Here is a 27,650-nt window from a genome sequence, read left to right on the forward strand (position 1 = left end):
CCGCGGGCTGAGGAGGAGGAGCTTCGGCAGGTGGTGCGTCGGCGGACCGCCTTCTCCGGAGGATCTGCAAGAAGCCGGCGGCCGGGATTTCTGGCGTCGGCCCTCCGATGCTTAAGTCAGAGGAGGTTTTTGTGGAGAAAGAGAGAGATTGTATGTAAAGTTCTCTCTTTTAGAAGAAGAAGTTTCTCTTTTTATAGGAGTGTCAGGACCTGTGATGTGACTGTGCAAATTAATGAGTTATCGTAATAATTGGACGTGATCGTGTGAATTAATGAGTTGCCGTGGATGACTAGATGCGATCGTGTGAGTCAACGAGTTGCCGTAGATGGTCTGAAATTTTGGGCTGGCTGGAGGTTTGTTGAGATCGTGCGACAGTCGCTCAGGCGGAGATCGCGTGATTGGATCCCGGATGAGGAGGAGAGGGGCTTGATTTTCGATGGAGTGGAGGGGTATGCTTCATCTTTTGATTGAGTCTTCTTCGGACTTGAGGTTGATTGGGCTCAGCTTAGCCGAGATCAAGGCCGCAAAGCCGCGAGCTCTGAGGTTGGGCATGCTGAGGTCGGGCGCCTCGAGGTCGGGTGCCTCGAGGTCGGACGTCTTGAGGTCGGACGTCTTGAGGGTTGCTACCGCTGTACTCGTCATCATGTGCCGGCGATGTACCCATGTATTTTGGGCAATCCATTTTTCCTCCAACGGTGGGGACCTCTATACTCCATGTAACCCTAGAAAAAGCCGTGAAAACAAGGACATGGACGAGGAGATAGATAAAAGAGAAGGGAACGCGGGGTTTGGGTTCTCTTGCCTCATCTAAGACTCTTCTTTGATTCCTCCATTTCTCTCGCTCTCTGCCTCTTTCCTTGGAGCTCTCGCAGAGCGTGGAACAGACGGACGAGGGAGGGCGGGAGGGGATAGATAATGTAACGGCAGCGGGCTTGGCTTCAGGCTTCTGCCAACGTCACCGCAGTCGAGGATAGCCGATTCACGCGGGCCGTGGACAAAACCGGTTGAAGAATGATGGATTTGTGTATCCAACGGTCACGGATTGGAGTTTCTTCCCCGATCGCCGAGTTCAAATATAGATATTGAAGCCCCAAAGTAGTCATTCAATGCATCAGCCCAATTTGGCCCTCAATTTGGAACATGGGACAGATACTAAAGAAAAAAGATAGGGCAGGTATTATACTTTGCTATATTTTTGTTAATAAAAATTATATATAGCAGGCACCGGAGGAAAAAAAAGATGGGCATTATACTTTGCTGTATTTTCTTTAATATCTATTTTAAAAAAGAAATCTAAAAGTTAAAGACTCATCCTACTAACAAAGTTATTAGTTCTATAATTTAAAAAAAAAATACCGTATCCTTTTTCTTCTTCATTTTCAGAATATTTTTTTTTATGGGTACATACTACATGACTTGATAATATACACTAAATAAATTAATTATTTAGCAGATCAATATACATCTCTAGATAAATCGATAAACATTTTTCAGAACACGATGTTTATTAGTACACGGTACACGGTCAGGTGATATATATTTAGCAAATTAAACGAAGTTAGATAGCTATGTACTGTGTATTGGTACTGTAAATATCATGTTTTGGAAACTATATATCAATTTACTAAAAAAATGTGTATTGGCTTGCTAAATGACTAATTTGTTTGATGTACATCATATGGCTATGTAGTGTATATTAATAAAGGTTGTGTTCTAGAAATTATGTATCGATTTACCTAAAGGTGTGTATTGGATTACTGCTATGTGTGTATCAAAGAAGTTTGCAGTATATATCAGAAAATTGTTGAGAGTGTATCATCCAACCATATAGTATATACTGATGAATATGATGTTTCAAAAACTCTGTATCAATTTGTGTGGAGATACGTATTGGTTACTACATGACAACTTTGCGAAATATGTATCATTTGGTCGTATATTATGTACTGACGAATATCATGTTCTAGAAATTATATATAAATTTATCTAGATATATGTATTAACTTACTAGATAATCAATTTGTTTGGCTTGTATAGCTTGGGCATGTAATATGTACTGGTAGAAGCATATTCTAAATACTAAGAAGAAAGAGAATGCCGTGTTTTTTTTTTTTTGAAAGCACGAGACCTACAACTCCGTTGGCAAGAGGAGCCTTTTAATTTTTAAATTTTTTCTTTAAGATGGATACTAGAAAAAAGGTGGTAAAATAGAAAACCTATCATATATTTTTTTTATAGTGCCCATCCCATATGATTTTTACTCCTCAATTTGGACATTATAGGTAGTCATGTATGACGCATCAAGCCAGCTTCGCCCTCAATTTGGGTATTATCGGATAGTCCATAAATTCATAAAGGAGCATACTAGACTCCTTTATTAATTTTTATCTAAAATAAACTATGTTGTGAGTTTTGTATAATTTATTTATCTCTTAGAATGCATAAATGAAAAGCTTGTCGACGCGGGGTATAGAAAATATTTTTCTTAAGTGTTTGGAAGCGGCAAAAGAGACACAGGATCACCTTTGCTTATTGTTTTTATCTTAAAAATATTATCGGTAGTTGAAAAAAATACCTGATATGTTGTTTTTCTAATAGACTTTAGAAACCAAGATTCTGGCATTGCTAAAAGATTGAGTAGAATTAGAGAACAATTGATTCTATTAGAATACCTTCTTGGCATCTCAACAAAAGCGGCAACTTTTTGGAATGCGTGTAACTTTATGTTCAATATAATTATTATACCAATTTTAAAATATTTAAGGATTAGATTAAAGCCTTTCTTAAGAAATAAAAGAATGTAGCTACAAATTACCACGAGACTAAGAAGCAAAAAGTTTACAAACTATCAACCCCCTAAGAAGGTTCAGATAGTAAGAGTATTTAACCGCCTGTGTGTGTGTGTGAGAGAGAGAGAGAGAGACTTTAGACTTTTTCCGAAAGTGTGTATATTAATATTCTAGCAATCTTTGTCAACCTCCAAAATACATTTATGTCAAAGAATCTATTATACTTCAAGCTTGACTTTTAGTTCGACTCCATGCAAAACTTTCCTTAACAGCTATTTTTAAGCATAACTTTTATTTATAGTTATTTCAACTAGCTAACTTTCCTTGCATGATTTTCTTTAAACGAATGACACCTATCATGTTCTAAGTTCTAACCATGCAAACTACGGTTGTCATGCTTGAAGTTTATTAGTTATTATATCAACTCCACTTGCCTATAAACTATAAACGGCTTTTGATTTTTTTAGCCAGTGACTTAAAAATATTTGAATATTAAGCCAATAACCTTCAAATGAATGCTATGGGAATTGTTGAAATCACCACTTATTCCAAACGCTTAAACTGATAGGATGAAGTAGATTTATTTATATATTTTATATTTTCTAACACTCCTCCTCATATGTGGGTTGGATTTTTCTTAATGGACGAGCCCAACATGTAAAATGCTCTGATACCATATTGAAATCACCACTTGTCTCAAAAGCTTAAGCTGATAGAATGAAGTAGATTTATTTATATATTTTATATTTTCTAACAGAAATGATTACAAGCCTAAGCTAAAGTTAATTATAGATTATTTGAATGTCAATGGAGAAAATTAAGGATCCATGTACAGATCTACGAAGAATTCTATATCACATTTTTTTTCATCTAGAATTAAACAATAGCAGTCTCCCTGTGAAAACGTCGAAATGTTTTTATTCTGATGTAGAACATTGAAAGAAAAAATAGTAATGACCTAACTAACACCATTATTATCATTTAACATCAACCAAGTCTATGCATAATTTTTTTTTTTGATGAAGTGGGAGACAAAGCTATCCGATCTTTCTTAGAAAACTAGAGTTTACAGAAACTATTTATAAAAGGCCTATGCATAATTTTTATTTTGATCTTTTGTTGTTTTGCTAATGCTCTAGGTATTTGCTTTTATTGCTCGTAAATGGGCTATGACCCTTTTATATTAAAACAAAAAAAAAGGGCTAATCTTCTCGAGGAAATAGCTTTGTAAATAAATTATTGATCATATTTGAAAATATAAGTATGATTGAAGAGATGCAATGAGTGTTCTTTTTATTGAATTTTGATTTGCCACTAGAAATAGAATCCTGAATTTCTTGCAAATTCTTACATATTTAAAGTTTAAATGAATATTGGCATGATGGCAAGCTCCACAAGTGTAGTCCGTTCACGGTACTGTCAATCCATGCACGTTTCTAACCACCTTAGATGGATCCGGTCCTGTGGACCGGGCCAAATCCCAGACACGTGTACGGTGGATATCACGATGAATTTTTACATCTGTTTTGATCTTAAATAGTTTAAATAAAGAGGGGATAACGTCTAATGATTTCTCCCTCAGGGCCATGGTCCCGGTCCACAGGACCGGGTTCATCGAATAATTTCTCCCCAGAAGCCCCCTTCTCTCTCTCTCTACATCTCGAGGAATTATATCCTACAAAGCGGGCCCCACGAGGGTATAATTTCTCCCCTCTGCGTCTCTTCTCACCGCCGAGACCCGATACTCCCTTCCTCCTCTGCGGACGAAATCGCCGCGCTTCACCACTCGACGGAGACCCCCGGCTGTCGCACCGGCGTCGGGACCCCTCCGAGCCCTCCGACGCCACCCGGTCGAGTTCCCACCTGGCAGTCCGACGCCCCCCGGTCGAGACGCCCCATCTTTCCTTTAGGTACTCTGATAAATTTCGCCTCCCGTCTCCCCTTTGGAAATCGACAGCGTCAGGGTCTCCTACGTTGCTTTCATTTCTCTCTCAAACTTATAATAATTTCTAATCTTTAGAAAACGATCGCTTGTTTTCTTTCTGTTTCTTTATTTTGTTTTTGTTCATTCTACCAATTGCCCATTTTTGATGATCTGTTCGCAACCCTAGCAGAACGGCTTCATTAAATAAAGGGCGCAGATGATCGTTGTTTAGCATTGACAAGATGCATATGGCCAGGGGCGGCCCAATGCGTTTGGGGGCCTAAGGCGAACTCAGTAAGAGGGGCCTTTTTTTTTTTAATTATGAATTTTTTTAATAAATGCAATGAAACCCAAAGACCTCAATCTTTGATCAAAAAAGTCAAATCTTTAAAGAAACTCATCAAGAGTAAGCAACAAAAATTGCAAGCAAAAATTGCTTGTTGGAACTTGGAAGTGCCCAATATGGTGTGGCTACATCCAGCAACTATGACTCCTTTGTCCACCTAATGATAGACTTCATAGTGAAGAGGCTCGAAGTCATCATGATGCAGAAAAGGTTTAGCCAGCTGGGTGGCCTTCAACACGATAGGGAGGTGAGGGCATTGGTCAATTATTTCTTTGAGATGTAGAGACCTGTGCGAAACAAATTTGCCCGGCCCTAGCTCTCTCAGATGACAACCATTCTAAACTTTGAAAGGATGTCTGAGAGTTTGGACTTCTGGGGAGAGAATGACTTTTAAAAAAAAGCCAGCCTCAACTCAATCCAAAGCGTGATCAAAACCGTGAAGAACCCCAAAACTCTCCAGAAAAAATCAGATACAGGAAAAAAGATTCAATCTTTATCATATGAACGCCAAAAAGAAGAACAAAAAGATAACCCTGAATGTCAAAAACAAGGTATGAGAACTAAATGCTCTTACTGACCTCAAATGAAACTATTCTCTCCTTCAGCGGCCCCTGCCCCCTGGTATCTCATTCCTCCAAATCTAATATAGTTGAGAGAAGTCAGAGAAAGAAAGCATTAAAAAAATTAGATTTTTAAGACTCTCGCAGCAGAAAGAGGGGGATTTGATGGCTAAAAGATTAATGTGTGGACTGTGGACAACCCAAACAAAACCCGGATCAGAGACTTAGAGCGACGGGTATAAATTTCAATAAAGAAGGAAGGATTCAGTAGGATTAGCAAGCATAGGAAGAGGCGAAGAGCTCAACTATTTAACATTTAATAAGCACAAATTAGGGTCTCACGGTCTCACCTTCCCTGTCAAAATTGAAAATCCAGTGGAGTGGACTTTAGAGCGGAGCCGACGAGGCCGGAGCTGCGGAGCGGCGGAGCCGACGAGACCGGAAGCCGTGGAGCTCGGAATCGGAAGTCGGGACTCGGAAGGCCTCGCCACCTCGGTCGCCGCGGAGTTGGAGGTCGGAGGAGCCGAGGACGGCGACTCGGAGTCGGCGAGGAGAGGACGGGACTCTGCACGGACGCACGGTGGACCGGAGCTCGGAGCTCGGAGTCGGAGGCCGGAGCTCGGAGCCGAGGACGGCGACGTCGGCGAGGAGAGCTGGAGAGGGTTTTGCGCTCGCCGCTCTGCATCTTTGCAAGCCAATTCTGCCGACTGCCGAGTGCCAAGAATGAAGAACCGGAGAAGGTTCCGACATTAAAAAGGCAGAGAAGGGGGGAGAGAAGGGGGGAGCCGGGGAGGAAATAGCCGTTACGTTGCCCATCGCCACGTCGCCCGTCGCCATCGCCCGTCGCCCGTCGCCAGTCCCCGTCGCTCGACCACGCCATCGCCCGTCGCCAGTCCCCGTCTGCCGACTGCCGTCGCCCATTGCCAGTCCCAGCTCAGTCTCAGCCTTTCATGTCGCCGCCCAAACCCACACCCCGTCTCATCTGCGGTCTGCCATAGCGCCATGGTGGAATAAAAAAAACAAATGGCTGGGTGGGGGCCTTCCCTGGGCCGGGGGCCTTAGGCGACCGCCTCGGTCGCCTAAGGCTCGAGCCGGCACTGCATATGGCTAAAGCATGCCTCTGATGCATGCTTGTTTCATGCAATTTTAGATGAAATAAACTTATAATGGTTGATGGGCAAGAACCATCATTAATAGCTTTTTTGCCCCATATGGCCCTTAAAATTGGTACCTGTACTTCACGCCATTTCTATTGACTTAATCTCCAGTAGATGCAAGTATTGTTTCATTTTAAATGCATAATTTTGCAAGTTCAAATCCTGCATTTCTCTCAATCTCCTCTCCTCCAATTCTTCCTGTTTTATTGTAAGATGATATATTTACCGTTTTAGTCATACCTCAGTCTCTGTTAAATTGGATTTCAAAATTCTTGTTGCAGGAGGAGCCTAAATCTGATAGTGTTTTCCTTCTTGTGTGGTAAAATTCTCGTGCCATTTGACAAATCTTGGTGGCAGATGATTCAGTTAGATTATTTATATAGGAAAAAGTTACAAACAGAGGATTCAATTAGATTATTTATGTAGGCATGCTACTCGATTCTATGATACCTTATTGAATTAAACTCTCACAAGCCATGTTTCTAATTGCAGTTATGGACAGCTCTGAATATGGTGATAGCAGTTGTGGGGGCAGTCATAGGGAAGCTATTTGTCTTGACAATGGTGGAGAAGGGGAAGTTATACATGCTAACTCTAATGGCAAAGAAGCAGACAAACATGAGGAGTCTTCTGATGTTCTAAGACATGAGGAGGTGACTAAAGAATTATTGGGGCAGGTTGTGCATAGTGAGGAGGAGGCTTACAGCTTATATCGTGACTATGGGCATCGCATGGGTTTTAGTGTGCGAAAGGGAAAGCAATATTACTGGATAGGGACCAAAAAAATTCGCACAAAGGACTATTACTGCTCAAAAGAAGGGCTTAAGAATGATGAATTTCTTGATGAGTCAAACTATAACAAGCCAGATACAAGAACTGGTTGTAAAGCCATGATCCGCTTCACGGTTGATGAGGATGGGCAATGGAAGGTGACAAAGTTGGTCGATGAGCATAATCATGACTTGGCCAAGCCTGAAGAGAGGCATTTGTTGAGATCTATGAGGTCACTTATAGCTGCAAAAGCTAGTGTACTAGATTCAATGGTGAATGCTGGAATTCGAATGGTCAATACATATTCCTATATGGTTGAAGAAAGCAGCAGTGCTGAAAACTTGGAATTCACTAAACAGAATTGTGATGACTATATTAACAAGCATAAGCTAATGCTAATCGATGCAAAAGACTCTCAAAGCTTAGTAAGGCATTTCAAGCATAGGGCTAATCAAGAAGGCATGTTTTATTGGGATGTGCAGCTTAATCAAGAGGGTCGGCCTTGCAATTTTTTTTGGAGAGATGGTAGATCGAGAGTTGATTATGATTGTTTTGGTGATGTTGTTGTGTTTGACACTACTTATCGCACAAATAGATATAATCTTATCTGTGCACCATTTGTTGGAGTTAATCATCATTGGCAGAATGTGATGTTTGGATGTGCCTTTTTGTTTGATGAGACAATGACATCCTTTATATGGCTTTTTAAGTCATTTTTGGAGTCAATGGGTGATCAACCTCCTAAAACAATCTTTACCGATCAAGATCAAGCCATGGTAAATGCAATTGCAGAGGTGTTTCCCAATACACAACATTGCTTATGCTTGTGGCACATTTGTAAGAATGCTCCCTCTCATTTGGGTAGTCTCAATTCTGATCAGAATTTTCATAAATTGTTTAACAAATGTTTGCAAGGGTGTGATTCTGAAGAAGAGTTTGAAGAAACATGGGGCAAGATGATTTCTGAGTTCGATGCTCAAGAAAACAAATGGCTTCATAATCTATATAAGTTCCGTCATAAGTGGTGTACAGCTCTTAACAAAGACACTTTTGATGGTGGGATTAAATCATCTCAAAGGGGTGATTTGACAAACAATGTTTTGAATGGACTAGCCGACAAATCAACTTCTCTCACAAAGTTTGTAGTTGCATTGGAGAAATTGGTTAATGGTTGGCGAAGAAACGAATCTGAAGAGGACTTCCGTTGTAATCAGGGTGCTCCTACCTGTACTGTTGAACATAGTGGAATTTTTAAGCAATGTTCCAAAATGTTTACACACAAGATTTACAAATTAATTGAGGAAGAGTATCTTGATGAGTGTGGTGCGACATCATTATCCCAAGAAATTTCACTTGGCGCAACTTTGTACAAATTTGAGTTGATGATGCACGGAAGGGGTTCAAAAGTTTGGACAGTCCTACTTGACACATCTACAATGGAGGTCAGTTGCAGTTGTAGAAAATTCGAGAGAATGGGTTTACTTTGTTCACATGTACTAAAAGCCTTTAGCATTAAGAATGTGCAAAGAATCCCCGAACAGTACATTTTGAAACGGTGGACAAAAGATGCGAGAAAAAGAGTGTACAGGCTCAATGAAGAGGGGTCATCAAAAAAGAAGTGGACTGTTGAGTTAATTTATCATAATCAAGCAATGCGATATGCATATAACCTTGTTATGAAAAGCCAAGGGCATGAGGGAGCTAGGAAAATTCTGTGGGATACTTTTGACATGGGAGATGCAAAACTTGAAAAATTCTTTGATAAGTTAAGCTTGGACGCCCATTCAGCAGTCCAAACAAATGATTATGATGAGGCTGAAATGGTTGATGATGATGATGATGATGATGAAGAAGAAGAAGAAGAATACCCTGTGTTAGACCCTCCTCATGTGAGTACCTAAAGGAGTATCTACAAAGAAGCTTAAAGGGGATTATGAATAGGTGCTTATCATGTGTAATTTATATGTAATTTTTTACTAACTCTATGTAGCACACCCAGTAAGAATGACCTCATTTGCATAGTACTTTTCTTCCTGCATATTTGGTGATAGAGATGTCCTTTTTGTTCTGTTTGTGAATTCTTTTAATATGAACAAATGATTAGTTGTCTAGCTTGTGAATTCTTTTCTTTTTTCTTACCTTTTGATTTTTGTCCTGTTAATGAATGATATCACAATCATGTAAATGATTTCAATATCTTATATCCATGAGCATCATGATGGGGATGCAAATATAGTACCTGTAGTTGGAAATATAAATGATTTCCATATCTTAAATGATTTCCTTTTCACTCAACCGCAGCTGAGGTTCAATGGGCAGATTTAATCCAGAGGGTTATATTTCAAGCAATGTTAGCACTCCTCAGCTAGAAGCTTCACCATCTGGTGTTATCAATTATAACTCACATGAAGCAGACATCAGAATTATGTTTAAGTTCTCACATTTATGTAGTTTATTGTATTTCTTCCATGTACAAGATGCTATGACATTTTTTCTTTTCAATTATAACTCTTCTCAAAGATAAAGATGCTATAACATCAGCTTATATTTTCTATGTCATTATATTTGTGACAGTTGCTTGCTTATATTTGCAATTTACTTCTAAGCCAAGAAGTATGGCCAACATCGACTTGTGTCTCTCATTCATCTGCTACCAATGTTAGCAATATTTTAATACCGATATTAGCAAGAGAGGCTACTAATTAGCAAGCAATAATGAAATATAGGAACATGATGGTCAGCATAATTGTTTACAATTACTACATAGATAAGATTTTAACATGCTTCACATTACCAAAATGCTATTGCAATAAGTAGTACTATAATTCCAACCAAAAGCGTATATGTCATAGCACTACTCTCAGTTGATTCTTTTTAATCCTATAATACATTTTTTTGATTCTAACCTTAAATAACTAATCTCTCTTCTTATCTCCATAAGTAAATCTTCAACCACTAGAGGAGAGTGACTTCTAGATTGATTATTTATAGGCAAATACCAATCTACCAAGCGATGTTCTTCACAACTGTAGTACAATTTATTTGGATTTTTTGTGAATTTGAGACTTTGATTGAAGCCACATGACCACAATGACACTTCTTGTCGCAATAATCCAGCCAAGATGGACCACTTTGAGAACCAACACTGTTTTGAGACATTAGCGCCTTCTGCCAAAGAAGACAAAAATATATGAGATATGGTGTACGACCCAATATAAAACCAAAATACATATCATAGGTAAGGAATTAGTATTTTGATATGTTAGGGCCTCCTTGCAAATAAAAAATGTGAAGGAAAGATTCAAAAATCAAAACTAAATAGGGAAAACACATATTTACTTGACTGGATATAGCATCACCACATGACTATTGTTTGAGCTTGGTCAGACATGTAGGTGGGCTAGGTCTAGATCCAGTCCATCTCTTATGTTCACACTTTCGACATCATTTGGCTCAACCCCCCTCCCCGTGTGCTAGCATAATGCATTAAGGATGACTTAGGCCCTGTTTGGGGGAGCTTTTGGAGGGCCAGAAAGCACTTTCTGGCCCTCCAAAAGTACTTTTAGATGAAAAACTGTGTTTGGTAAATTTTTCAAAAAGCTGTTTCAGCTTTTGCGGGAAGCTGAAAACAGCTTTTGGGAGGAAGCTCTAATTTGGAGCTTTTGGAAGGAAGCTGTTTCAGCTTTTTCGGAAAGCTGTATTTTTGACAAAAATGCTCATATTAAAATAACATAATTACATAGTTTGTCCCTTTATAAACCTAAAAATCTGCTGGAGCCAAGAATCCTAGCCGTCAGACTCCCTTCCATAAGAAAAGGTATTTTTCTTTTCAATTTTTGTATGCATCTCTTGAACCACATTTTAGAAGAAAAAAATTTTAATCCTTTTCCATACCTTCCAAAATCAATCTATTGTTTTTTTTTTATCATCAACTTCGCGGCCTACGCTGAGGTCCTCCTCGAGCATGGACCACGAAGAAGAGCCCCTGGACCACGAAAAATTATTTTATGAGAAATTATTTTATACTAATAATTATAATATTTTATACTTTTATTTTTGTGTTATACTATAAATATAATATCATATTATATTATATCATAATACATTAATATGTTATGTTAAATAATTTAATATTATATTATATTATGGAAAATTATTTTATACTAATAATTATAATATGTTATACCTTTATTTTTGTGTTATACTATAAATATAATATCATATTATATTATATCATAATACATTAATATGTTATGTTAAATAATTTAATATTATGTTATATTATGGAAAATTAATTTATAATAATAATTATAATATTTATACCTTTATTATTGTATTATACTATAAATATTGTAATATATTACATTACATTATAATACATTAATATGTTATTTTAAATAATTTAATATTATGTTATATTATGAGAAATTAATTTATACTAATAATTATAATATTTTATACTTGTATTATTGTATTATACTATAAATATAATATATATTACATTATATCATAATACATTAATATGTTATGTTAAATAATTTAATATTATGTTATATTACCAAATATTAATTTACTCTAATAATTATATTACTATTATGCTATATTAACATAATATTATTTTATATTACAATAATATTATACTATATCGTATATTTATGTATTAATTTATGTTATGTTTTATTATGTTCTGTTGTATAATACTATGCAATATCCTTTATGGTAATTTTGTCATACAAAAGTACTTTCTCAGTTTGTTTACCAAACACAAAACAAAGTACCACAGCACTTTACGAATGTAGTTACCAAACAGCAAACAGCTTTTTATAACAGCTCTACTTCAGACAGCTCTACTTCCAACAGCTCTACTGCCAACAGCTCTCCCAAACAGGGCCTTAAGCTATACTTGATTAATCCCTCGATTTCTTCTTTTATATAACAACAGTGCCACTTTATTTTCCTATCAAACAGAGCTTGAGTGGGACAGCATGAGTCCAAGTCCAAAATGTTCATGAATACATGTGATGCAAATGTGATAGCTTATGCTTGCAAAGGGATCGGATTTGGATCAATTAAAAGGACACTTCAAATAAGATGAGAGCACTTGATTAAAGTATCCTGACAAGGAGCCATAAATATAGCTTTACTGTGATCTAAAATTATAGCAAAATTTCTAAATATTATCATTAATAAGCATCAAGAATTAAGTAATTATAAGGAAATGATGCAGGCATGTTTGTAGGAAATGAAACAAGCAGTAAAGTTTCAGGCTTTCAGCTGAATAAAATGGCAACCAAATGGAGATATAAAGTTCCTAGTAGCTTGAAATTGAACATGCTTAGTGTGGGATTCAATGCAAAGTTAAATTGAGCAAAGGAAATCACACAAGTAAATTGGACTGCGTTCTGAAGAGGAAAACAAGAGGGCAAGAAAGTAAATGAAGTACTATCTCTATCTTTCTCACTCGGCAGCCACATTTCTACACTATACATATATAGCACTTCCATGTAACATTGTAGGTCAATCAAACTTTCAAGCAAAAGAAGAACCAAACAAAGCTTCCCTCCATTAAATCCAGCAAAATCATTTCTTATGGATCCGGTCCATCTCTCTGGAAATATTAAAATATCTGGTGGACTATGAGACTTTGCCAGCATCCATACAGGCTCTAATGAAAGGATGATACTTCAACAAATTGTGGTCTGTCTAGAGAAGGGGAGGGGGGAGGAGGAGAGGGAGAGAGAAGGGGAGCAGAAGAGAGAGAGAGAGAGAGAAAGGAGGAGAGACAGGGGTCGGTGAGGGGAGAAAAACAAGGGACGGCCTTGGGCCATCCACCGAGCAATAGGGAGAGAGAGAGAAGGGAAGAAAAGGAAGGGAGAGAGAGAGAAGGGAAGAAAAGGAAGGGAGAGAAGAGAAGGTAGTTGGGTCCTTGGCCCCTGCTGGCGGCTTGGCCATCGGCCATGGAGAGAGAAAGAAGGGAGGGAGACGTAGAGGGAGAAACAATGGAGGTTTGGTGCCCATCCACATAGTAGAGAGAGAGAGAGAAAGAGAAAGGAAAAGGTGTCGGGTCGGTTAGATGCAGTTGGTCCGGTGCGAGGGTCTCCATCGAGCGGTGAAGTGCAGGGTCTCTACTAAGTGGTGAAGCACAGTTATTTCAACCACAGGGGAGGAGGGAAAATAGGGGGAGGGGAGTCTCGGGTCTCGGCTGTGAGGAGACATGCAAAGAGAGAAATGGAGAGAGGGAGCAGGGGGTGTGGTGGTGGTCTTTAGGCAGAGAGAGGGTTAGAGGGAGATTTGAATTTCTAATCTCCCACCGAAATTGTCGGCTTGTTTTTTTTTTCTTTTATTCTGTGGAAAGCTCAGTTGACGTGGCGGCATATTATTGGCTCGGTCTGCAGCCGGGCTGTTTGACTGGATCTACCAAATAATTTCTCCTGCTTGCCATCCCTATTGAAGACTTCCTGAAATCCTAATAAATCTCTGCCATGAAACCCTAGACCATCCTCCTCCTCCCTTGGCTGACTACGTTCGAAACAAGTAGACTCTGGCATGAACCACTGAAAATTCTTCATAATTTTTCCCAAGTCTAGTACTTTTCTTTTCCATATTTGGTTATTTTTCAGCATGCCAGGTACAGTACAAGTGCATTGCTATTTTTTTTCTTGCAAAATTTTGATGGCTAGTCATCAAATTTTTATAGGCAGGAGGCAAGGCACTTTGATATTCAACAAGTTTGGTGCTGCAAGTGCACTTTCTCATGTCGATTTGAGCTTCTATGTGTAATAAGCTTTACCTTCTTTTGTGGTTGTTTTGTGTGCACTCAACAAATGGAAGCAACAACTGACAGATATTATACATCAAAACTACATTAGCTTGGTTCTGTGCCTTCAAGTCACCATCTTGGAGGCCACTTTGATGCTGCCGTACAAGTTTTAGCTTACATATTTCACATGAATTAGGAAGTGCTGCATGGATGTTTATTTTCATAAATTCATGAAAGAGATCGTATCCTTGCTGTGCAAAATGGAGTGTTGGTCTATGCAACTGAGAGAAGTTAAATCTACTTGTTTTGTTTTGTTTTGTTTAAACCTCGTTGAAATTTTGCATGTTACGTTGATGAATGAGAATGTTAGATTTTTCAGTTACCAATTGAGTTGAAGAGTTGAAAGGAACACTATCTGTTATGTGAACAGAATCCTAGCTAACGTCTGGTACTATAGGTTTTTGTGCAGAAAGAAAGAACTATAATCTATGAGCACAGAAATCTTCAAAAATGGGCAGGTTGCGTATGAAATTGAAGTCCAGATCATTTTCCCATCAAATGATTGATACTTTCATTTTTAAATAATATTTTGTTTATAAAGCAATGTGCATTGCTATTTTTTATTTATTTATTTATTTATTTTAGAAATTTGAGATCTAGTTGCGATCTTATTAGAAAGTAGAAGATAAACTCAGGAAAATGAATGCATGTGTAGGGGAATGCAAGTTATCTGAATGGGATCTTGACATAGCAGTTTATTAGACAATCCAATCTGTCTTTGCAGGTTACTCTATGCAGTTAAACAATCAAAGTATATTGGGATGCACGAATGGATGATCCTTCTATTCGTGAAAATGGACAGCATATTTTCATTGTGCCAACAGGATTGGATTGAGTATGCCTTTGCTTTCAATTCCCAACCTAACAGTATTGAGGAATTGGTGGTGCTCTTGTTGGAGCAAGGATCTGCAGAACTTGCTCTTTTTTTTTTTTTGTTTTTTTGACAAGTTACTTGGCATGCAGAGCACAGGATCTGCTAAAGAGGAAACTGATTGTTGAAGTGGATTTCACATGGACAATATCATGGGATGACTCAAGTTCATATGAAGGTTTTAAAACAGAGAAGGTCAAGTGTATTGGTGGGGTTGATATGAGCTTCTTAATAGGGGACCCTTCTACATCATGTGCTGCTCTTGTAATTCTGGGTTCTGGTACCCCAAATGTTGTCCATGAAGAGAGTGATGTTACCAAAATGCAAATTCGTATGTTGCTGGTTTTCTTGCTTTTAGAGAGGTATGAGTTTCATGAATCTTTCCTAAAGTATTTCTTTTCTTCCAATTAGCTTTACTAATTATCTAATTTATGTTTTTCTCCCCACATGACCAAATTTATATCGTACTCAGTCTTTTTGTATTTCTTTCATCATGCGTATGAATAGCCAACAAGACTTGGGTGAGATGGATGCTGCCTTTCCCCTCGGTGTTTGCATTGGGAGATATTCCAAGTTTAAATCCTCATGGAGTTAGGTCCGGACATAGAATCTTCATGGTTTATAATCATTCTCAAGATAGTCATGCATATGCACAAGCAAGCAATGAAAACAGATTTTCCTCTATTATGCAGGAAAAGTATTGACAATGCAGAAATTGCTTGGAAAATTTTGTTGCTTGTTCTGGGATCGATAATTTTTTTGTGATGTAGTCTCTATTGCACATGGTGCAGTGAAATGCATGTCTCTAAATCCGGTTATAAAGTGATACGAATGACCTGCCTAACCAACTCTACAACTTTTGTTGGTTTTGTACCTGCAATATCTTTTGTATCTTAACCTGTGCATCATTGTTATATTATAAGCTTTATCCTGCAGTCTTAGGGACATGAGGTGGTTATAGAATGTCCTAGTAGCAGCTTTCTGGTTCATCCAAATTACCTAGTTCTAATGGGCTAATTTATTGGCCTACATGATTATTTTATAGATATGATAGCCAAAATGGTCTTGTAAGGCACTCTAAAAAATGCTCTTGTAACTTGTAAGGCACTCTAAAAAATGCTCTTGTAACTTGTAAGGCATCTTCTCCAATAAGCATAACATGCTTCTCACTTTTATTACTAAAATTAAATTGTGTATATTATGATTCAGTCCTTTCCAGGTCCTTATCTTCCAAAAACTTCCTTTGGGGCACCATTAATCAATTCATCCGGAGAAGTGGAAAGAAATAATGGCTTTCTGTTGACCCTTGGTGGGGGTCCATCACAAATATAAACTCCATGGTCAGCCCACAAATATTTCATACGTGTTGTGTGATGTCATGCTTGTATTCATGTCTTTTGTGTATAATAAACTTACTCCAAATTAAAACTTGTCATGCATAAGTTTTTCTCTTCTATAAAATTATTGTTAACCCGGGGAAGAAAATTGCCTAAATAGGCTACCTGTGTAGTAACCATTGATTGTAGCTTTTTGTTTGCTTTGTGGCTCAAGTGTTTGGTGATCAAGTAGATGATGGCATATTTTCTATGAGGTTGTGGATGATTTGGTCACTGGCCAAGTTATTATTACATGACTCTAAATGACAAACTCAGTGCATTTGTGTTGAGCGTTTACCTTGCTTGCTACTAGGGGAAGGTGGTTATGATCATGCTAAGTTGTAAACCTTAAAAGCATTATCTGCCAAACAGCATTTTATAAATTTTAAAAGGTCAGCTGTTTAACTAGACACACTTCTATGTTCCAATCTGGAGTTTTTAATGATTGAAGTTGCTAATACCACGAGAAAGAGTGAGTTAATATTACTAGAAGTATTAATGGTTTTGATCATTGTAAAGTTTGAAAGTTTGACTCTTTTGATGTCTTCAACGAATTGCTCAAGGTTGGATATATGTCTATACCTTATGTGCAAGGTTTGTAATCTCGGTACTAGACCAAGTACCGGTAACTTGCTGATACAATGTCAAGATGCCCAGTACAGCGGTTAGTTCGGCATACCGAGACTCGATATGCCGTCATGCCGAGTCTCGGTTCGGTACCAATATAGTATGATACGCCCAATGTGGGACAGTACACATTGATATGATGAACCTTTCTTGTATTTTTTCTTTTAATATATGGAATAAAAACTGGATACTTTTTCTTAACTTAGTGAAGGCATAAATTATACTGAATGAAATTAGAAAAGAACCCATTTATCCTTGTAAGCCAATCAAGGTTCCCAACAAGCTTTGGAAACTTCTTGAATCATGCCTCCTTATGACTATGAGAGCTTTTTACTTTATAAATGTGACTACTTTCATCATTTGTGATTGTTTGTTCAAAAGCTATATGGCTCTTGCTAGGTTTATTATCATGATATATTGTTGTAGGCTCCAATTCTTCTAGGACTCTTAGGTTTGAAGCATAATGCTTATCATGATATATTGTTGTAGGCTCCAATTCTTCTAGGACTCTTAGGTTTGAAGCATAATGCTTATCCTTTCTACCCCAAAGGTGAAATTCCATCTTCTTGTGATGTACTAACCTCAGCAGTCATAGTGATGCATGAATTAATTGTTTGGTTTTAGTGTAGATGTGCAAACGTATGGATCTTGCACTGAAGCTTGTTTTGATAAAGCAAGGGTTTGTAAAATTATAATAAAAGAAACGGATAGATGCAGAGAGACTCAATGGAGTTGACTACATTGTGGGTATCTGGAATCCCTCTTTTAAACTTACAGAAAGAATGGCCTTATATACCTAAAGCATACATATCTACATATCAAATGATTAATCATGACCCGGATCCATTGAATCTATAAAAATATGATGTTTATAAAAAAATAGAGTTGTTGCAAAACAAAAAAGATAGATCCTTTATCCCATTGCAATATGATCAAGAAGAAGACGAGGAATGAATACCTTGTTTTGGTATTTTGGTTTAAATATCTATACCTGGTATTTTACATATAAATAGCATTCTTTCTTCTTTTGATGACCCAAATTCAAGAACAAAAATATAGATATGCTGCATGTACAGACATCTGCTTGTTTGCGTGTGTGCGTGCCTGTGTGTGTATGGGCAAGTGTGGTTCCATACGTGCATGCATGTGTTGGAGGGGGTTGACACATACATGCTATGTATATCTGTTATACAACTTTTACATAGCATGTGATATTAATCCACGCACATTTATGCAGTTGATTTCATCTCTCTTTGACAACTATTTCTTCTTCAAACAGAATAAATGCATTCTAATAGGTTAGACTTAACTGAAATTTTAAGTTACAAATACCAAATAATGTTACTTTGATGTTATCTTTTTAGTAATGTTTTACTGCTTTAGATTTCCATCTTCAACATAATTGGTTTGGAAACTTTAGTTATACAGCTAACCCATTAGATACTGCTTATGAAGGTTTGCTTTATAGGGCCACTATTCTATAAGAAATAAATGAAAGAAATTTAACCTTTCTTTGTTTATGAAGGATGAAGACGTCACTGGAGGAACATAATCATACTTTTGTGCCCCAATCAGACATTTACTTCATAAGCAAGTTGGACTTTGTTTGAACAAAGTTCTCTTGTTGGATTAATGAACCATCATCTCGAACAATTTCTTTTTCCATGTAGTAAGTAGTCAATTAGTTATAACCATTTAATTGAACTACAATCTGGAGATTATATTTTCATGTAAATTAGTGACTATTTTGTTAAGGTTGACCTTGTAGCTAGTGAAGGTACTTCTTTGACCGATAAAGTGATACCTCCAATGTGCTATTTTGCTTGTCAGTGAAGTTGATGACTGTTTATATATCCTATATTTCTTAACATGGTAAATTGAGATTTAACCCTATTAATGTTCTTAGGGAGTCCAAAATTCAAGATGTCAAGCTGTGTACCAATTAGCAATCATTGACCCACCGGCATGCCTGTGGGAGATCTAAAAGATGATAGCAGCATTATATTGTTTTCTTATCTGTTGCTGAAGCTAAAGGATCACTTTGCCATCCTTATATGTTTCGCAGTTGGGGATTATACACTAAGCTTTAGACTTGAAATGAAGCTCTCTCATGGATGTTGAATTTTATGCATGACCAAGCTTTGATTCTCAACTTCGTGATACGAACATTTGTCTTTCTTAGCCTTTCATTCTCCATTTTTCATTTTATTATCTCATCCCAATTCAATGGAATTTAGAATGTCATACGTTCTCTTCATCACTAGTTTAAAGAGTAGAGAATGTGAATATTAAAAAAATGATTTGACAGATTGGTAAAAAGAGTACCTGATTATAGGAGCATGCTAAACTTATGGTTCTGTTGAATGCAAGTCATGCTCCTGGTGTGAAGGAAGAGCCCAAAGGGAACATCTCTCTTCTCAGCGTTAGTTGGTTCAAGATCATGGTACTGAGCGAGGACATTATTTATGGACGAATGATCTAGTGATTTATTAGGTTTCTGCAGAAAGCCTTTTGAATGCTTAAGAGGGGCACTCAGATGGTGTGAGTTGAAGTTGCAAAGTTTCAGCCATGAAAGCACCTTTTCTCCTGCTGCTGCTTCTGTTTATGGTGATGTTAGCAATCACACCTGTCTTTAGCTCATCAAGGGGGGCATCACAGTTGTCGTTTGCACCAGCACCTCAAGCATCTTTTGATGTTGACCTGCCTCAAGATGGAGAGGCTTTGATGCAGGAATATAGCTGGGAAGTTGATTTATTCGCCCAGGAGGGAGACTATGGATTCATGGATCCGGTGCCGGTTTGGTATCCTGGTGAACACGCTGCTCCTATACCCCATTTCTGACCTTGCTTGATCTCTTGGTCTTGTTTTACTGAATATTCATGCTTCACGAGTAAAGTAAACATATCTTCTAACAGTCCGTACATGAATCATGTTATTTCCAATATCTTGTATTGAATAATTACATATCCACAGTATAAAAAGATCATGCGAAGTTAAACACAGTATTGTACCTTTGCTCATGCCATTGCTGAAGGTCCTGGTAGGATTGTTCTGTAACCATGAGAACCTCCTTCGGGATAGAGGAACAGTTAACCTTTTCATGCTGCAGAAGGTTGTTGTTTTGAACGAATGGGTTTGTTTCGTATCATTATATAGATAATTCATGATAACAGAATTTGGATGCTTTAGAAAATAATTGGGAATGGCTTCTGAATCAGTGCTGTACTGCTTTCAAGATGACGAGTGCATTGAAGTTGAAGCAGGCTTTTTTCCTGAATTCTTATGTTCAAATTTTCCCATGGTTTTGATATCACAGTTGCATGGAAATTGTTTGTCAGTTGACTGCTTTCATGGTTGCAACAGATAATCGAAAATCTAAAGAAAGTGAAAAATGATATTGTATGCAACGCACCACCAAACCTTGGTATCAGCCGTATGACCCCTTGCCCAAAGGTGGGGTTTTGTTTGCAAAGGGTTACACGAAGCTTCTCAATTCCGTGGGCAGTGGCTTTGCATGGGAGCTTGGGCTCCACCTTAGATGAGGTGGAGTAGGTAGAGACTAGGGTATGTTTGGTTCACTATTGGAATCGGAATGAAAATCGGATGTTTAGTTTGTGACTGGAATTGGAAACGAAATTGGAATGAAATTTGAATATCAAAAAAGTCTTGATTGGATTTTGGAGGATTGGAGCATTCGATTCTCCTCTAGATAGAGTCGGGATGGGAATAGAACACCTTATTTTTTTTAAAAAAAACTGTAAAAAAATTGTTTGCAAGATCCATATCAGAATCATCATATTAGCCTGCAACTCTGTGTGCTGAAAATATGAGGGAGCTGCGGTGGAACCAAATCAATGGCTCACTTAAAACCGTAATCCGCAGCTGTCAGTATTCAACTACAGATCCAAATCAAGTTGATTTAGTATGAGCAATGGCTCTGGAGACCCATGCACACACCTTAGAGGGTCCGGTAGTTTGCAAAGTCTTGAGATTTTTAGAGCAGGATCTTTTCGCATATTGCACAATCATCTTAGAGGTTCAAGTAGTTGGCAAAATTTTGAGATTTTTAGAATGGAAGTGGCTTATACTTTATGGTGTGGAAATACTGGTGCCAAAGACCCGAGTCCTATTTTGATAATAAATATCATAGTCCTGTCATCGTTCCAGATTTTTGGTTGGACGAAGAAATGGAAGTGTAATTATATAATTCTGGCTTCATCATAAAAAAGAATATGATTGGTTGGTTAAGATACATTTGGTAAAGAAATGAAATAGTAATTGTGTGCTGATTCTAAAAGAAAAAAAAATCAATTCATACAAACACAACAATACTTCCATGCAGATTCTGTCATGACACTTCTTCAGAGGACAGTTTCTTTTGATTGCTTGTTCGTAGCAAACAGCATCTCTGCCTAATATAAGCATTCGAATATCTGCACATTAGGATCCATCTTATAAGTAATTTATCTTTTACTTTCTTTTCTTTTCTTATTTTTTTTTAGGATAAAAAGGTGGTGGTCCATCCAATTTGCTCCTTCATTTACCATTCTGTATGGACTCATCTTCTATGGCAGTTCCCGTAGGAAGCAGCAGCAGTTAGTTGAGTCAGCAGCACTCACCTGGCTGTCCTTGAGGGATTTACCAACTAAAATACAAAGGCATAATGTTGAAATTTTCTCCTCTTTTGATGAAAATAACAAAACTTGCTGGCTATTGCTAAAAAAGATCAAAAAAAACTTTGAAAGACTTTAGTAGTTTAAACAACTTTACATGCCCACTGAAAGACCATAAACGCCTTTAATGACACTAAAACAGTTTTATCATCTGCTAAACCACAATGAAGGAGAGAGTTTCTCATCTAAACTTGCTGTCAGAGTTTTCTTTTGCCCCTTCTTTTTGACATAAACAATGAGAAAACCCACCATCCTGTTCACTTGCTCTCAGGTTTGCAAAATAAGAAGATTTTACAAATACCACTTAACAAATAAGAAACAAGATCAACAATTCAAGGTTGAGAATAGCTTTTCTATTCCTCGCATTAAGTTGTCATTTAGATGGATCGAATATAGTTTCCAACATGATGTCTGTAGTCAGCCTGCACACTTTGTTTTTCATTTTTTCCATGGCACGTTTGTGTTCAAATCAGATCTGAAAGCCTGTATCAACAGATCAAATTCTCCTGTACTGAGCTTTCCTTTTTCAAAAAAAAATTAAGCAGCTGTACCGAGTGCTATATACTGGTACTTAACAGACACAGAACAATGAAGCCACATCATAAACACAGTATAGAAGTATCAAGATATGATCACAGTAATGTCAACAAAAGTGGAAGAAATGCATAGAACACCAGACCAACTCCCTGTCCCCCGACCGCCGCTAATCTCCAGGATGTTGCAGAACCAGCTTCAATCATGATCTCAAACCTACAAGTGGAAGTAGATGGATCTCTGTCGGTGGTCGTAGCTGTGCCTTGAAAATCACAGGCCCTGCCATCCTGATCATTTATCTGGTAGTAGCTGTTGAATGCATATGAAATATTCCCTCGTGCATCGAGATCGCTGCATGATGTCTTGTACCCAAGGCTTGTGCAGTCAGCTTTGGCACAAGCATAGCTCGCAGCCGATGCCACTCTTGAATCATCGAGGCTGACAGAAGGCGTGAACACACACCACTTCTTATCCAAGTACTTGACATTCTTAGCTCCAACCAATGTTCCAGTTTTTGATGTGGAGATATTAAGCTGATATTTCGGCTGCCCATCATAGTAGAAGACGCCCCAGTGTCTCTCAAAGTTCCCTGGCTGGATGCTCTTTTGATCTTCATCTATCAAACTAAACAGATATGCATCAATAGCTCCTGGTCTCAGGGGCGTGCCCTGCCCTGATGAGACGCGTTGCATGAAACCCTGATTAAATCTTTGAGCATACTGAATGTTTGCACTCATGTCTCCATCAGTGGGCCAACCGATCTCGCCGACGATGATGGAAAGATTTCCAAAGCCACTCTTCTGCAGGGCCCATACGAGAGTGTCATGGTTTGCGTCGAATACATTGGTGTACGTGATCGAACCATCAACCACGGGGGATGCAGTTGGTCCGTAAAGGAAAGCATAGTCCACAGGGAAGTTGGGATCATTGTAGAGACTGATGAAGGGGTAGATGTTCACAGTGAAGGGAGCGCCATTGTCGCTGAGGAATTTAACGATGGCAACCATGAGGTCGTGGATGTTTGCGCGGAAATCCCCGTCAGAAGGCTTGCCGCTTGATGATTCATAGACATCAGCATTGAGGGGCACGGTGACTTTGACCTGGCTGCTCACCCCGGCTTTTATGAGAGCACTTTGGATGTTTTGGAGGGCTGGAAAGGTGGTTTGGAGAAAGCTCCCGTTATAAGTCTCCAGGAATGGCTCGTTTCCAACAGCAACATACCTGTGGACACAGAAGCACGAGAGAAGCAACAAATCAAATCATATGACTGGTGCAGCACTGCACTGTGAATGGAAGGCTAAGGAGATGGAAACCATTTTGGTCATCGCAAGTCATGTTTATTGAACTGTAATAGAAGGCGAGTTACATTGGATTGGTCCATTACATGCAGCTTTCACCACACACACAAAAAAAAACTAATGAAACATTTCAAATTGTTCCAGGGAATGTAGAGCTATGCAAGAAATTCTCTGTCCTAAAGGCAGGACTCTAGGTTCTTGTTTATTTGTATACATTGATGAAAAGAGATTTTATTCCCCAAAGCAGATATCAAGTTACAAAAGCAGTGAGGAAAGTAGAGGAGAAGGTATGGGATGTCACACAAAACTCTAAACTTGAACCCCAATTAGAGCATCAACCAATGTTTTCTAGTCTTGGAAAAGGTGGTATCAGCAGAAATTATCGAAATAACTTAGTTGCAGAAGGTATACATTTCTGCTTGATTGTTTCCATTTTGGTTTTGACGACAGCCTTGTTGATGGAAGAGCGAGAAAAGATGTAAATAAGGAACAGCCAAGCTTGTAAAGTCAACTAGCTAGGTAGGAGAAAGAGCATCACTCTTGGTCAACAACCGGTTAAGCTTTGTCCTTAGGAATTTGTGATTAAATTAAAAAATATATGAGCCTGGTAATTCGCTTGACTCCATGTTACTTTTCTTGGATTATGCCAGTTCTAGGGATAGATGCTTCTATGTGCATCTACCTCGACCTCTTTAAAGAGACATAGAAGAAGTTAAATATATCAAACAAAAGTTTAGCTGTGGCACCTCAAGATCGAGAAATTGATTTACCTATCCAGACCAAGTTAAACATAAGATAAAATCTTATTAGAATCCTTGGTGAAGTCAACTATTGATATCAAATTTACAGACTATAACATGATTTAAAACTAGTGGTGCTCGACAAAGATTATATATACAAGGCCAGTCATATTCAGATCCTTAGTTCCGGCAGTACTCTTAATTGTTGGAGGTCCGATCGTTCCTCAGTCCTTGTGGTGTAGATGGAGTGTTGCTAGAAGTGTTGTCAGAATGTGAGATTGAAGATCATGATGAAAATGTACTAAGGAAACACTTTTGATACAATAAACATAATGCTAAAGTTGTTGAATAAACATCTTCAGTTATTATTACATGTTCTAATTGAAAAATTTTTGCACGATGCTTTTGGCTGCTAGAATCACTACCATCTCCAGCGCGACACTGTTTTGCATTTTTTTTAAAATTAGATAGAAGAACTGTTTAATAAAGATGTCATGCGAAACAGGGAAACTAACTTGCCTAGCTTAAAGACAATAGAAAAGATCAAAATTGAGATGAAAAAATAAACTGATGGTTATAATGATATTACAGACAGGAAATTAACTATGGAGAGACAAACATGTAAGCAGTGAGATATTGCATGAAAAATAAGGAACATGCGCATACAAATTCAAATAAAATAAAAAAAGAGAAAGAAAACAAATCACCAGTTGGGTGATGATTTTATAATGACCGGGAAATTACAAAGATTTGTATTTTTATTGGTATATTTGATTTTGTTTTGAAGAAACGCTTCCAAGCTCGCCAACAGTTTCTGCTTCCCCTCTCCTTATGCAAAGCAAGCACATAGTAAAAGTGAGGAAGATCTACTGTTCAGTATCTATAATTTTTGCCTTTATTTGTTTATTTATTTGCTCATTTTATTTGATGCAACAATTAGTCTCCTTATGGCACATAAAGGACAGAGCATCCTTAAAAAACATGTCCTGCTTCCTTTTGGAGGAGTTGAAATCCATTGTTGAGCTAGCGACGAATTGAATTTTGAGAAATGGAGAAAAACCAACTTCAGAATCAACAGCATTTAGCTCAAAAATCCTATCATGAAACTCAACGATTTGAGTGTGAAGAGGCAGGGCCTCACAATTTCCTGCATTTACTTGCCCATGATATCTCTGAGCCACCAAGAAATTATTTAAGATGCAAACAAACTGAAAAGAAATGGAAGTAGAGACAAAACGAAGCCATGAGAGAACCATAGCAAATTACTGCCTTCTCAGTCATAATAATAGGATGATTTTTATAGTTCGCAATTCGTGAGTTGAGTAAAGTAATAGTAATAAGAACTGTGTCGCGTAAGTTCATCCAAAATTAAATTATATCTAAGTAATTTTAGAAGAAAAATAAAAAAATTGGATTTGAAAAGAACTTCAATTTTGATCCTTTTTTTTCTTTTTCAATAAAAAAGATCTAATCCATTTTGGGGCGAACGACCTGATATTACCTTTTATTTTTTATTTTTTAACTCATTAGATTCAATACATCAATAGGTTGGTTAATAGCCCATAATAACTCAAACTTGCACAGAAACAACTATCTTTTGCCAAGCTTCCTCTCTATGAATTTGTATTAATATTTGCAATTCAAGTGATCGAAGTCAAAGTATACTGAATTAGATACTAGCAAAACAAAGAAAGGAATGATCACACAATTTCAAAACGATTAAAGTTTTGAGAGGTCTGTAAGATAACCTGATATCCACTCCATCTTTGATGTAACTGGAGATATTCTTGGACACCCAATTCTCCGCCACCTTCATACTCGACGCCAGGCCGGCGAGCATCTCGTTCGGAATCCCGACCATCACCTGAATCTGAGATTTGCTGAGGGCACTCATGGCACTATCCTCTGGATCAAACAACTTCACCTTTTGGAACCCGTTGTCGCGGAGCATCTGAACCACCGTGTTCGGCGGCAGGGGGTGGCTCGCCTGCGTCCCCCAGTTCGCGCCAATACCACTCACAAAACCCACCAAACACAGCCAAGAAACCACCTTCAGAAGCCCGGAAGACCACCGCCCCATCATTCCCCACCACCACCGGTGGAATTCTACTCCCACCCTCAACAACTTCACTTGTGGATCCGAAAATAATTCAAAACAAGTGGAATTTAGCTTAAAGTGAAGAATATTTGCAGCCTAACAAGTCCAGTGAAACTTGGCAAAAAAGAGCACTATGAAAAATACTGGAGCTTGGCAAGAGCCAAGAATATATGGGTTGCCGGCGTCGTTTTAGTAAAGCAACAACTGCGATGTGTCGCACACAAGAAACTCAAAAAGAAGTAATTATGACAAGATGAGGGAATTAAGAAGACAGATGCAGGACCATTCGAGAAGCAACGCACGCAGTACTCAACTTTGGATTTGATTCCTCCTCTATTCCGAAACTAAAACGAGACCATAGAATTGAAAGCCTTCCCAGAACGATAGTATGAAAACTACCGGTTAGTGTCTTTTGTTACAGCTTAGAATCTCATCTTAAAAAAACACGAATTCTGGCTATATGGATTCAAACCTAATCATAAACACCACGATCAGTCCGTAATCAGCCTCTATAAATCAGTATTGCAGTGTCCCTCAGTTCACATAAGCTGCGACCGAAACTCAAAGAAATTGACGGGGGCCTGCACAAGCAGTGGAGCATGTGGTTTAATTCGATACAATGAGCAAAATCTGTCCTTAACGAGATGGTACTGACTTTCATACATATGCTGCATAGCTGTCGTCAGCTCGTGTCGTGAGATGTTTGGTCAAGTCTTATAACGAGCGAAACCTTCGTTTTGTGTGGTTGATCAAGCTTGATGGATTCACCCTCTGAAACAAGAAGTTCTGGTCCTGAAGATATAATATCAATTACTTGATGTCCATCTGATATATCAACTATGCGCTGATTTTGCCCTGATACTATTTGTTATAACTCAGAACTTTATCCAAATAACCGATATAGAACTAAACAAACGCATGTACGAATTCTTATATGTTTAAATAAAAATAAATAAAGATAGAAAATAAGGGTCAGAAAAGATTATAGAACTTCGGGTTTTCCCACCACAGATGAGGTGTAAAAAAAAATATATATACACAGTAAAAAAACATGAGAAAGAAGAAA

General features: G+C 37.9%; 2 protein-coding genes across 2 annotated transcripts; one reads left to right on the top strand and one right to left on the bottom strand.

Moving 5' to 3' along the window:
* The first annotated feature begins 4,370 nt into the window (after nucleotides 1-4,370).
* Nucleotides 4,371-19,363, top strand: LOC103701434 (protein FAR1-RELATED SEQUENCE 5-like). Its single transcript, XM_089928963.1, has 5 exons — nucleotides 4,371-4,699; nucleotides 7,058-7,095; nucleotides 7,269-9,436; nucleotides 15,092-15,600; nucleotides 19,148-19,363. The coding sequence occupies exons 3-4, from the start codon at nucleotides 7,271-7,273 to the stop codon at nucleotides 15,107-15,109; spliced, it is 2,184 nt and encodes a 727-aa protein (XP_089785089.1). The 5' UTR covers nucleotides 4,371-4,699; nucleotides 7,058-7,095; nucleotides 7,269-7,270; the 3' UTR covers nucleotides 15,110-15,600; nucleotides 19,148-19,363.
* Nucleotides 19,364-22,402: 3,039 nt separating this feature from the next.
* On the bottom strand, nucleotides 22,403-27,550 carry LOC103701435 (glucan endo-1,3-beta-glucosidase 6-like). The gene is made up of 2 exons (XM_008783477.6): nucleotides 26,235-27,550; nucleotides 22,403-23,669 (listed from the first exon to the last, which is right to left on the bottom strand). Exons 1-2 carry the CDS (start codon nucleotides 26,567-26,569, stop codon nucleotides 22,547-22,549), a joined length of 1,458 nt encoding a protein of 485 aa, XP_008781699.2. The 5' UTR covers nucleotides 26,570-27,550; the 3' UTR covers nucleotides 22,403-22,546.
* Nucleotides 27,551-27,650: the final 100 nt, after the last annotated feature.

This window comes from Phoenix dactylifera, chromosome 2, assembly GCF_051530095.1.
Source record: "Phoenix dactylifera cultivar Ajwa chromosome 2, Ajwa_hap1_PhDact_Kaust_v1.1, whole genome shotgun sequence".
In the NCBI taxonomy this organism is placed as follows: Eukaryota; Viridiplantae; Streptophyta; class Magnoliopsida; order Arecales; family Arecaceae; genus Phoenix; species Phoenix dactylifera.